This window comes from Lethenteron reissneri, chromosome 18, assembly GCF_015708825.2.
Source record: "Lethenteron reissneri isolate LAM-NWPU_2019-01 chromosome 18, ASM1570882v1, whole genome shotgun sequence".
Taxonomy (NCBI): Eukaryota; Metazoa; Chordata; class Hyperoartia; order Petromyzontiformes; family Petromyzontidae; genus Lethenteron; species Lethenteron reissneri.
The window spans coordinates 8668410-8681760 of NC_083796.1; the positions used below are offsets into that span (position 1 = coordinate 8668410).

The 13351-nt window shown below is 45.6% G+C and overlaps 1 protein-coding gene across 3 annotated transcripts in view; it reads right to left on the minus strand.

Annotated features, from left to right (window-relative positions):
• The window catches only part of LOC133343832 (ras-specific guanine nucleotide-releasing factor 2-like), a 74703-nt gene that overhangs the window by 17793 nt on the left and 43559 nt on the right, over positions 1 to 13351 (minus strand). For all 3 annotated transcript variants that reach the window (XM_061553733.1, XM_061553731.1, XM_061553730.1), the window contains exons 9-14: positions 12368 to 12486; positions 8570 to 8730; positions 5847 to 5913; positions 2552 to 2691; positions 1686 to 1768; positions 734 to 982 (exon numbers count right to left, since the gene is read on the minus strand). In XM_061553733.1, the coding sequence (XP_061409717.1) occupies positions 734 to 982; positions 1686 to 1768; positions 2552 to 2691; positions 5847 to 5913; positions 8570 to 8730; positions 12368 to 12486 (819 nt within the window). The remainder of the gene's footprint in view (positions 1 to 733; positions 983 to 1685; positions 1769 to 2551; positions 2692 to 5846; positions 5914 to 8569; positions 8731 to 12367; positions 12487 to 13351) is intronic.

The window sequence follows — 13351 nt, forward strand, 5'->3', positions numbered from 1 at the left end:
TACATCCCGTTTGTCATCTCATTTAGGAGTTTGTAAATTGAAAAGAGTAGGCGGGCAGAAACATTTTTTCTGCTCTGGGCTCTCAATGGGATAGCACCACCACTGACCCTTAAGCTACGAACATATCTAAATAAGTAATGTGAAAAATTGAGGATTCATACATAAATGCATTTTAGCGGACTTTATAAACACAGCATTGCAAAATTTGACAACCACGTGAACTATCAAAGCCAGGCAGACCACTCATTTTTTTTACCTCCAGAAAACCGCAGCTCAGAGAGAGATTCACTTTATAATCTGAGATTTCACCGCACGCATGTTGCTCAACAGTTGGGAATGCGAGAATTCGATTTAAAGCTTTCGTGACTGCAGGGATTCATCTTCTTGGTTCTTTCGGTAAAGTCACGTAAAAGGGAAATAATAAAATAATAAAAATTTAACATAATAAAATTAAATTCTCACGACGTTTCGGCCACAACGCAAGCAGCCGTCCTCAGGTGAAGAACAGGTCTGTCGGGGAGACAGCGTCTGACAGACCTGTTCCTCACCTGAGGACGGCTGCTTGCGTTGTGGCCGAAACGTCGTGAGGACGGCTGCTTGCGTTGTGGCCAAAACGTCGTGAGAATTATTTAACTATGTTTTATTTTTATTATTTTATTATTTCCCTTCTACGTGATGACTTTACCGAAAGAACCAAGAAGATGAACGCGAGATTTGTTTGCGCAGGGCCCACCGTGGGGAGATGGCCTTGAGAGGCCAGCGGTAGATGTCCATGAGCTTCTCCAGCACGGCCTGGGCTGTGGTGAACACGCGGTACGTGTGCAGGAAGGTGTTGAGGAAGTCGATGCTGAGGAAGCGTAGATCCGTGAGCCGCTCCAGCAGTTTTTCCACGCTCGAATAGCGGATGTGAGGCACCTTGCAGGAATTCAGCGTCTTGCTGAATCGGATGTCGACATCGTCCAAATACAGCGTGGTGTCTGACCTTCATGATGAGGAACGGCGAAGACAGGGACAAACGTCACACGCGTCATGTATTACGACGTTCGGACGAGGAGAAGCTCTCTGATGCGTGCTCCAGTTGCATCGTGTTTGACTGTCTGTGGGAAGTCGCGTGAAATAGCGTTCGCTAAATAAATCGTGTGCTTTTCGGCACGATGTCTGACGTTTGGCTCCACGTGCTGGGAGCATCCTCTGGAACTGAATGGAGCAGCTCACCTACTCAATTCGAGAGTTGCCGGCTGCTGCTGGTGTTTGATATGGGCCAGCCGATGTCAATTGTTAGCTTTAACGCACGGTACAACCAGAAAATAATTATAGAGCGGTATGGCACAAACGCGAAATCCTAGGCAGTAATATTAGGATATCGCCCCAACAAAGTTGGCTCGTTTTAGTTTCATATATAACAAGAATAAATATACGTAGTTAATTTTCACTTTTTTGCTGACATAGAGGCTATCCTTTTAAGGTGTGTTTGTTTGTATATTTACACATATATCATACACCTAACATCGAGAAAATGTTGATATCTTTTTTTACTTACAAATACTATTCCTGGAATTTGTATGAAGTAATAAAAATAGAATGATCGCAGGCTTGTGTGGGTTTTACAATGAAAAAAAAATCTATTTAATGTAAACTTGATTATTTATGAATGAATATTTATTAATACATAAATAATGCCTTACTTTATGACCGGTGGAACCGTCACTTTGGAGCTGTCTTCAAATACGTTCATCATCAGCCCGTTGCAACGGATGTTGTCGATGCACTGAAAGAAGACACGTTTAATCAACGGACGGTATTCCATTCACAAAATATAGAAACGAAATCCACATCCAGAGAAGCCTCATTTGCCGCAGTCGCCAGTCATTTCGAATTTTTATAATAAGTTTCAATGTGCGTGACTGAACAAAAACACAACACATATTTACTTCGAACTCATTAATTTGATAGCGTTCCTGTCTAATTTGGCATAACGTTTATAACGGAGAGTGTTCGGCTTACTATTAGACCTAGGGGTATGATGTTTGACATTATCCCCAGAGATAGTGTTGCTGCCAGTTACATTAACCAACAACACTTGACAGATATGTCATTATTTCACAACATTTCTAAGCGTGGCTCTAACATATCTCTGCAAAAACCATCGCCATATCTCTAACCCCAAGACTAAACCCGAAGCCTTATCCAAACCCTCAATCCCGATTGATAATTTCCAGTGAATCATTTGTGGTCCTCCATCACTGCCAGGGTTGCGACCTGTCCCGGTTTTCCCAAAACATCCTGAGGTTGCTGTCCTGGGAAACCCGTAAGTCTTTCCATGACATTTAAACCTAATTTTATTGTCAGTTGCGTCATAATAATAATGACACATCACTCAAGGCAATACCTCTGCATGCATGTCTCCCCATCTTACGGCATTGTGAGAGATTCCTCCTCGATCAGCGGTGGCAACCGTAATTGCATCTTACAGCACCGCACCAACGCGGCATAGTCCCGGGGGGCAAGAGGTCATGAGCACCGCGGGCGAGGCAAGAGTGACCTTCTTCACCTGGCTAATGTCGCTGGTCCAGGCCGCTTTCTCTTGGCGAGAGGAGGCCAGGAGCACCACCGTGAAGGCCGCCGCATCCTTGGGCTCGACGGCCACCTTGAAATCCAGGTGTTCGATGTCTGAGCTGATTGTGCTCTTTGCTGCAGCAACAGAATTCAGAAGTTCCGCATTTAATGTTCCCTCGCGATTTCATCGACAAGCCCTCGTTAATGCGAATGGACGGACGTAGATTTGGTGAACTTCCTTCGCGCCGTGCGTGGCCAACCGTGCGAAGCAGAGGTGCGGAAATGGACATATGAGGCAACAAGATTGGAAGAGGAGGCCAAATACGCTCTATGGGAGGCATCGGCAGGTAACTACAGGGATGCAACTTAAACAAACTGTCGTAAGGCAACACTAAATAATAATACTCCACCAAAATTGTGTTTTATGCTTTCACAGCTGTACAAATGTACCCAACATCACTCTTCTTTCTTTCCCCCTTGGATCAGCGATCACATGAAGTGTTTTAATGTACGTATTATGTTGAACTTCTTTCGCATCATACGTAGCCAACCATGCTAATCACAGGTGTGGGTGAAAGACAACAACACAACACCCTCAACAAAAGGGTTCGCGAAACAATATTTTGAATAGAGCATTGCGTGTTGCTGCGAACGAGTCTGCCATTTGACATGAACAAGCACTGACAAATATTGATGAATGCAACGGGGAGAACAGCATACATACACATGACACACACACGATCCACATACAACAACAACAACCGCAATTCGCTACTAAGTGGCGGTGCCATCACCACGACCCTTGTGCCAGGCTATGTGCACCTTGAGGCCACGTGAAGTGTCGAACGCCCGCTGGCAGGGGTCACGGGGCAGACCCAGATGCCACAGGTCAACTGACTGAGACGACTGGCTGATGCACCACCTGTGCCCCCTACTGTGCCACCTTGCTGTGCTTTAGCCACCCGGTGCTCCGCTCGTTGTTGTGAGTGTTGCTCCTCCGCCTTCCCTTGTTGTTGGAGGGCGACTGCCTCCAACTGCCCAGTAGCGTCCTTCACGAGCCTCCTCCACAGAGGCCGATCTTGACACCGCTGGTACCAGTCATTGGCAAGTCCACTCAACTCCACATCCTTCTGTACCACATCACTCCATCTCTTCTCTAGCCTGTGCCACGCCTGTTTCTCCCCCTTGACCCGGCCGAACAAAAGCTGTTTAGGCATGCGGTGGCTGGGCATGTGGGCTACGTGGCCCAGCCAATGCAGCCTTGCCTGCCAGAGGAGCTCACCGTTGGGACTTTGTCCAGATTTTTCAAGGATTTGTGAGCTCCTCACACAATCCAGTCTGATTAAACCCAGGATGGATTGTAGGCAGGCCAGCCTAAATATTTCTAACCAGTGAAGATGTTCCATTAGAGGGGTCCACGTTTCGCAAGCATAGAGAAGGGAGGGAATGACAGTGGCCGAGAAGACCTGAAGCTTCGTGCGGAGCAACAGACCAGGTAGCTTCCACACAGCGTTATGCAAATGATGAAAAGATGTTGCTCGACTGATTCGGAGTGAGACCTCTGCTGTTAAACCGGAGCCGGTCATAAGCACACTGCCCAGGTATGGGAAACTCTCCACTCTCTCCACAACTGCCTTATCACCAATTAGGAGTTGTGGGGGTGGTGTGTCCAATGGTACAATATACCCAGGCAGGTGCTTAGTTTTTGTGGGGCTGATGGTTAGGCCCCAGCTCTTAGTGGCAAGCTCCAGGTTCAGCAGCAGCGCCTCCAACTCCTCCTCTGAGTGAGCAGCAATTACCAGATCATCGGCATACATGACATGGTTGAGCAATAGGGAGCCATCCATTGACCGCACCCAGTCATCGATCAGCCTCCCATTGTATCTGTATCAGATGGAAATTCCTCCAGTACAGCTATTGAAGGCTTCACGAACTACGTGGTCGAAATAGATGTTAAATAATCTGGGAGCCAGAGGACATCCCTGTCGCACCCCAAAGTGTACAGGGAATGGCTCCGACTCCCGCCCACGTAGTTTTACCCAGGCCCGCTCACCATCATGAAGGTCCTTAATGGTCGTTAGCAGAGGGTCAGGGACTCCGAAAGCACGAAGAACTACCCAGAGCTCAGGCCTACTGATGGTATCATAGGCCTTGACCAGGTCAATAAAGCAGAGATGTAGGTCTTGTTGGAATTCCCTACACCTCTGCTGTAGCAGACGGACAGAAAATATGGCATCTGTGCAGGACCGCCCTTTTTTGAAACCGCATTGGGAATCATACACATACATACACATGACACACACACACGATACACATACATACACATGACACACACACACGACACACATACATACACATGACACACACACACAATACACATACATACACATGACACATCCACAATACACATACATGCACGTGACACACACACACGACACACATACATGCACATGGCACACACACACGACACACATACATACAGATGACACACACACACGACACACATACATGCACATGGCACACACACTAGACACACATACATACACATGGCACACACACTAGACACACATGCACATGACACACACACACGAGACACATACATACACATGACACACACACACGACACACATACATACACATGGCACACACACTAGACACACATACATACACATGGCACACACACTAGACACACATGCACATGACACACACACACGAGACACATACATACACATGACACACACACACGACACATATACATACACATGACACACACAGACGACACACATACATACACATGACATACACACACACGACACACATACATGCACATGACACACACACTAGACATACATACATGCACATGACACACACACACGAGACACATACATACACATGACACACGCACACACAAAACATGTGGCCCTGCACATGCCGCAGTCAGAGGAAATGACCGAAACATCTTACTCGATGCCTGCGATGAAATAAAATACGTGTGAACTCTCTGTCATTATATTTATTTTGTTTTGGTATTTCAATAAGTTTTCTACGTGCTGTGTAATAATGATTCGGTTGTGCTTGCGAGTGCCACGTTTTTCCGAGCACCCTATTTAGAAATGAGGACATGAATTGCAATGGACTTTCACTCCGCTTAAGTAAAGATGAAGACTATAACAACATGGTTTGAACAAAGAGATTGCTCACAATGTATTATTACCACATTAATAACGGTTTGGAAATTGAGCACGTTTGTTTTTGACAACAACAAACAACACCCGACGAACGGCACTTACATTCATCTTCTGAAGTCTCATTGTCTTCTATTAGGGTGCATTCAATGAGAGACAAGACACCTCCAGTCTGGAAGAGACAAATCTACTTTTACTAATTCGTCAAGAAACACTTTGCATCGGGCATGCCATCGGGATTGTGCGTAGACATTTCATCCACTATATTTGGCTGCGTTAGTTCAGAAACTATACGAGTTTAATTCACCTTCCATAATTGTCTCTCTCTTGCTATTGATGGTAATAATATTACAACTATCTTGATTATAAACTCCAATCCCAGGTCAAACAATGTTGATAAACTGTGCAATATTCACGTTACATAACAACAAGATACATTTTCAGGAAGTAAGCATTCATACGAATTGAATTGGGAGGAGTGGTGGCATAGTGGTGAAGGCACCACTCTATGCACTTACGTGACCTGAGATCCATTCATTCGTGAGCTCCCTCTTAACCAGCGAGCACCGACGAGCATGGGGAAGTATGGTCAAACAGACCTCTCATAGATTGAACGGCACACACAGTGGCGGATTGACAAAGGGCTGCAAACGTTAATTACAAGCATAATAAAATAATAAAGGTGCTATGGACTTTGTCTCACAGGAACAACATAACCTTCGCATCATAAAAGATGAAAATCACTCGTTGACAGGGATCAAAGTTGGAGCAAAAAACGAGCCACCACAGTTGTCTCCAAAGGGACCACATCATCAGGTGAGGCCGCCACAATTAACTGAGTGATTGATCGTCTTCCATTCTGATCGCTTGGAATCTATTCGACACGCCTGATGAGGGCTCACAGAAATAATTGACCTCACTCGTTTTTTCCCCCCTTCTCTCCCTGTGGCACTCGCAGACTGAAACGCAAGCCTTCTTTTTTCTGCTCCAGCTGAAAAATTTAGACCCAGCAAGAAAAACGGGGGTGATTTGACATGTGCATTCAGCGTGTACGCACCCCCGCGTCAATCAGGCACACGCTAATGCGCTTGTAGGCGTACCGAGGAATACAATCATGCCAATGGGGCGATGCGGAGGAGTGGTGGTGGCACAGCGGTTACTTCACTGCACTGTGAACCTGTTCGATTCCCAGGCACTGCCAACAACATCAGTGGCGAGTGCTATCTGCACTGGTCCTGGGTCCACACCTCACACCAACCAGCACTGACTATCATCGCCAAGTACGGTTGGACAACCCCCATGAGTTTGTGGGGAGGCGTTCATCCAGCAGTGGATTTGGAAATTGCTATAAATGATTATTCTAGATTTGAAGCTTTCGTGACTGCAATGATTCATATTCTTAGGTTTTTTCGGTAAAGTCACGTAGGTAAAATTTTTTTAAAATAAAAGTAAAATAATTTTTTTTTTTTAAATCATGACGTTTCGGAGGCATTTTTTTTTACCTACGTGACTTTACCGAACAAAACAACTAAGAATATAAATGATAATTCTTCTATATTCTTTTCACATTCGGTTCACGTTGAATGCCTACTGGGAAGCTCTTGATGTTATTGCTCGTTTCTGCTTCGTGGGAACAGTGAACATATAAAAGTTAAATTACACATGCGTGGGTGCATGTCAGTGCATTAGTGTGGGCGTTTGTTTGTGTGTGAGTGGACGTGCATGGGTGTGTATGTGTAATTGTATGTATGTATGCGTGCGTGTGTGTTTGACTTTGTTTTTGTGCGAACAAAACCTTGATCTTTCTGAAGGAACATCTGTGACAGTTTGAAACATTCAGGCTGGTGAAACTATGATCCATTCTGGGTTTAACCAGGTTCGATTGTGTGAGGAGTGCACAAATTCTTGAAAGATCTGGACATCGTCCCATTGATGAGTTCCTCCGGCAGGCAAGGCTGCATTGGCTGGGTCACGTTGCCTGTATGCCCAGCCACCACATGCCCAAGCAGTTATCTTTGGCCTGATAGAAGGAGCTAAATGGGCACGGCACGGACTACAGAAGAGACGGGTTGATGTGGTTAAATGAGAATGTGGAGCTGAGTGGACTTGGCGATGAATGGTACCAGCGGTGTCAAGATCGGCCTCTGTGGAGGAGACTCATGAAAGACTCGCCTTCACACTTGGAGGCAGTCGCCCTCGAACAACAATGGGAGTAACACTCACAATTCAGAGGAGGCACACAACAACGAGCAGAGTGACGGATGGATAAAATACAGCAAGTTGGCACAGTAGGGAGCACAAGTGGCGCATCTGCCAGTCATCTTCGTCAGTCATCCCATGGCACTCGGGTCTATCCCGTGACCTACTGTCAGTGAGGCTTCGGACACTTCACGTGGCCTCAAAGGGAATCTAGCCTGGCACAAGCACTGATGTTCTTGTGTGTGTGTATATATATGTGTTTGTGCGTGCGAGTGTGTGTGTGCATTTGTGTGGGCGTGTGTGTTTGTGTATTTGAGTGAGTGTGTGTGTTTGCACGTGGATTTGTGTGGGCGTACATGTGGCGGTTAACGCGCTGCGCTCTGAATCCGATGACCTGAGTTCGATTCCCGCTCACAGTGACGATTATCTCATTCGGTGCTGGGCCTCACCTAAGTCCACTCAGCCTCAAACGAGCACCCGGTGAGGTGTGCAAACATCGCCGCTAGGGAGACAAAGGCGGCCGGGCTTTCATAGGTGCTCGCTCACAGCACTTGCCCCGGAAGTATGTTAAGGCTGTGCGGGGGATTCTTTGTCATTGTATGCACGTGCGTGCCTGCGCATGGCCGTACCTTGACCAGGTGCAGCTTCCCGCCCGAGCTGCGCGTGCAAGTGAGGAGGTGCTTGGTGAAGAGGAAGCACTGACGCTCGCACTCCTTCTTCAGCGTCAAGGACACGAGCCGCCCACGGGAGATTCTTCCCCGCTCCACCGACGGCACCTGGATAAGGGAGCCTGCAAGCGGCCGCAAAGACAAAGGTCCCCCGGCGATTAGCCTTGAACAGACTTTTGGGGCACGTGCCCTGAGCGAGCACGTATGGGATACCCGGCACGGCCCAATGTTCCACAATGCTGATGTTATAAAAATAAAACCTAATAAAATAATTCTCTCGACGTTTCGGCCACAACGCAAGCAGCCGTCCTCAGGTGAAGAACAGACAGATCTGTTCTTCACCTGTTCTTCACCTGAGGACGGCTGCTTGCATTGTGGCCGAAACGTCTGTTCTTCACGTGAGGACGGCTGCTTGCGTTGTGGCCGAAACGTCGTGAGAATTATTTTATTATGTTTTATTTTTATTATTTTATTATTTCCCTTCTACGTGAATTTACCGAAAGAACCAATAAGATGAATCCCTGCAGTCACGAAAGCTTTAAATCGAAATTTAATGCCGATGTTGTTTAAAGAGCACACCAGGCACTCATTTAAGACTGAGACAACCCACGGTGGAGACTCGGGACCGGTTCAGATATTCGTCACCGATGTTGGCTGTGATTGGGAATACGAACTCGGGTCACCAGGTTTGTCGCGCAGTGTGCTAACCACTACATTACCGCTCCCCTAAACTGCTACAGAAAGACTATTACACATACACTCATACATACATAATACATGCAGATATTCACATGCGTGCACATGCAGGTACCCATGCATGTAAATGCACACGCTTGCACACGTACACATTAACCGATTTGCAACGTCTCAATTTGTTTTGTAATTGTTCATTTATTTGCATACACGGGAACAGATATGCTGAATCGCCAAGCCAAATATCCTACTTTAGACTTGGGGAAATGACTGTAAGTGAAGACCAATGAAACTAAAACTCAACTATTTTATTTTTATTTTACCAGGTAAGGCCCACTGAGCTATATAGATATTATTCTGAAGCGACCTGGCCACAAATGATAGCCCAATGAAGAGCTTATCACGTGGACATTTATAGCGGCCAAATACTCTAAACGCATGTTTCTAAGTGTGGAGGGAAAAACCGGAGGACCCGGAGAAGAATCTACGCAGGCCACGGGTGAGAAAATGCAAACTCCAAATATACAGTCGGGAACAAACCCACAACCTCCCACACACCAATTAAGGTCAGCGTGACATGCGAGAAAGGGATGTAGTCAACTTCATCCCTCTGCCGCAGTCTAGGGTAGCAGGGAGTGACCCTGACTGCTGGCCACGCAGCTTTACCAGGGCCCACACAGCATCATGGAAGTCCTTAATTATCGTGAGTAGGGTGAGGGTGAGAGAATGTGAAATCATGCAGAACGACCCTAAGCCCTGGCCTCTTGATGGTCTCATCGCCATTGATCAGGTCAATAAAGCAAGAGACGTACGTCCTGTTCTGATTCCCTACACCTCTGCTATAGCAGATATGGTATCTGGACATACACACACACACACGTCCAAGTACACACACATGTGTAAGCGTGTGTACACAAATGTACACGGGCATTTATACAGATGCACTCAGTTTTTTTGTTGCAATTGTCAATTAACTTTCCAATGAACAAATTGGACCAGCTGACTTAATAACATTAAAACGGCAATTGAACAGCGTCAACAACAACAGCTTCACACACACACGTGTCTTTCATCACACGGTTTTGATATTTCTAATTGATGTGCAGTACTACTTGAACATAAATAATTTTACACGTGTATTTCTGACCACTTAAGAGTTTGTTTGCTTACTCAAATATCAACGTATCTTGCCGTTCGCTCTTGCCACCAGCAGTAGAGAAATAACCTCGCCATTGGAAGATCGTGAGTTTCAAATCCTGGTTGTGGTGATTGACTAAGCCCATAATCCCTCTCGGGGGGGCGTCAATGAAACGAGCACCGATTTGTGGGGAAGTCACCAAAGTCACCAAGTGGTTGTGCTATGGAGAGATTTGCCACCATCGTGGGAATGTTGAATTGTCACCATTTGCTTGGGGGCTGTAAACAGGAGGTTGAGCACTGCCTCAAAGCTCATTTGAGCAGGAAGCCACTTTAACTTCTGGAATATCAAGGTACCAGATTGTATTCCTGAACTGTCACACAGTCAAATAGTTATATTTGAAGCTTTCTTTGCTCTGAAGGAAGGATGTTGCCTGAAACGTTAGCCTACTAAGGAGGTAGATATATTTTTTATAACTGCCTGTTGCATGTGACGATACCAGTGGTCTTTTGTTTTGGGTTGAATAAAACTAAAATAACGTCAAATTTCGACGTATACATCTAAATGGTGAAGAACAGACAAACATCTCAACACATTTGTCACTAACAATGTGTTGCAATTGTATCATTTGTGCTTGTGCACCACTGCCAAAGCGGTATCAACATTTTTGTTGTTATTTAATTATGAACAGTACGATTTGAAAATTTTTTGACATAAAAAACAAAAAATAAGTGATGAAATGTAAAATTATGAAACACTGTTTACGTAAGAACGGTGGACTCCAAGCTGTCAACAAAACAACACAGAATAATTTGAAATCTTTCACAGAATGATGCCTGCGAATGTAATTTGCGTAAATGATTGCCATATATTAACTCTGACGGCATGTACACACTTTTTTTTTTAATGAAAAGGATGCCATTAAATATAATACATACTGCATGCAGTGTCATTCCACGTGTAAAAAGCATCAAATATCACGGAATGTTTTTTTTTCAAATTTGACATTAACATTTGGAACGTGACAAACATTTGGAAGCTTCTCTTATCTTATCTCGCTACAAGGCACCGTTTGTGGAAGCGTTGGATTTTGATCTGTTAAAACCACGGGATTTTTCCCCTTCTTGGGATCAAATTTATCACCGCGTTGCATCATGTTCATTACTTCAAATTTTCCCCCATTCATTCCGCTGCGTTTGTCGCGTTCCATTGCGGCGGCGTGGTGTTTACGAGCGCTCGGTATGCTCCCTGAATTTTAAGAGTGCGACGGATGCGCGAGGTCAAGCATCACACGTGTGTGCATGCGAGAAACCCGTGCGAGAGCGCCGCGTGATATTGCCCACCGGGGCGCACGGATGCCTGGCCCGGCATTGTGACTCCGCAGCAGAACCTATTGAAGTCGAGGCCCCTAAAACAGCATCTCAAAAACACCACCTGTGCGCCACTGTGAAATAAGAACGTTCGTGCTCATTTAGGAAAGATAAAAAAAAGTAACACGTTCTGAATTCTTCTTTACTTGCACAGCAACGATGCACTTAAACATTCTCTCCCACCTGATGACGGACGCTTGTGTTGCGCCCGAAACGTCGTGATTTATTTTATTTTATACCTACGTGACTTTACCGAAAGAACCAAAGAGTATGGATTCCTGCAGTCGCGAAAGCTTCAAATCAAGATTAAACATTCTCGTCACGTGCACCTCTGGTAGTTAAAAGAAGCCCGTGTTATAAAAAGCATGGATTTTGGAGGACAATGCTAAGTAGTATTGCCTTGGTGACCTTAATGCATTGCAAGCTGACAATTGCGGTATTTAAATCTGCTTTTGCTGCAATTATCAGAGAAATGCTTCTCGGTCATTGATTGTCACTAAGGCAACCACTGTGCGCGTGTGTAGATGCAAGCGTCGTGTCGAAGTGTGTAGGAGGCACCTTGTCGCACAAAGGTTTGGCTGGAGTCCAACAGGATGTCGCAGCCTTCCACAATCATCCTCTCGATGGCCAAGCTTTTTCTGATGTTCTCTGTTTCACTCACCTCATCATGCATCACCCTGAGGAGCAACACACAACATCGTCATTATCATCGTGATCATTAGCCGCCATCTGTCCACTGTCGCTGGAAGAAGCCGTCCAAAACCTGTAATCACCTCGCACGGTCTTGCGATGCAACTTTCCATCTATAGCATCTGCACGCGAACCGATATTAATGCTTCGTCTCCAAGGAGGTGGTCCTCATAGATGCAATCACTCATTTGGCTGCCACTTTCATTCATCTCAACCACCAGGCTAGACACAAAATAGTTCCATTTCATTATGTAGAAAAAGCCTCACTCAGACTCGAGGCACTTTTTAAAGTGAAATTTGCATTGACATGTTTGGCTGCTCTCTGATTGAGTTTTTCACACATATAAATATAAATGAATAGCACTGAGTGGGAGGAAGCTGAGATGCCAGAGGAATTAAATATCCTTTCCAACCTCCTTGTATTGTCATGGTCTTGTCACCTACCGGTCCTGCAGGTAGGTTGCTCGTACACATGATATATGTTATCTACATGTGCGAGCCACTAATCCCACATCAAAAGCATTGGCTTATAGGTGCACTCCACCAGAGCCGGCGTGATGGTGAGCAGTCGCGTCATGCTGCTATGCAACAATCATCACCTTCAACATAGAACGCCTACATGCACGTAATACGCCGCGGGTTATTTGTCCACACGTGTGCATTCTACAGCTGAGCTAAAGCAGCTATACATGCATCGTTTTATATTGTGGCAAGTTGTATTTGTCTGCATAAATATTTTATTGAAAACATTCCGCATTCGATACTGCCACGCTCGCTTGGAACGATAGCATTTCTGCCCTCCTCGCAATTCGATGAATTGTCACAATGCAGCGGTTGTCATTTGATCCGAGA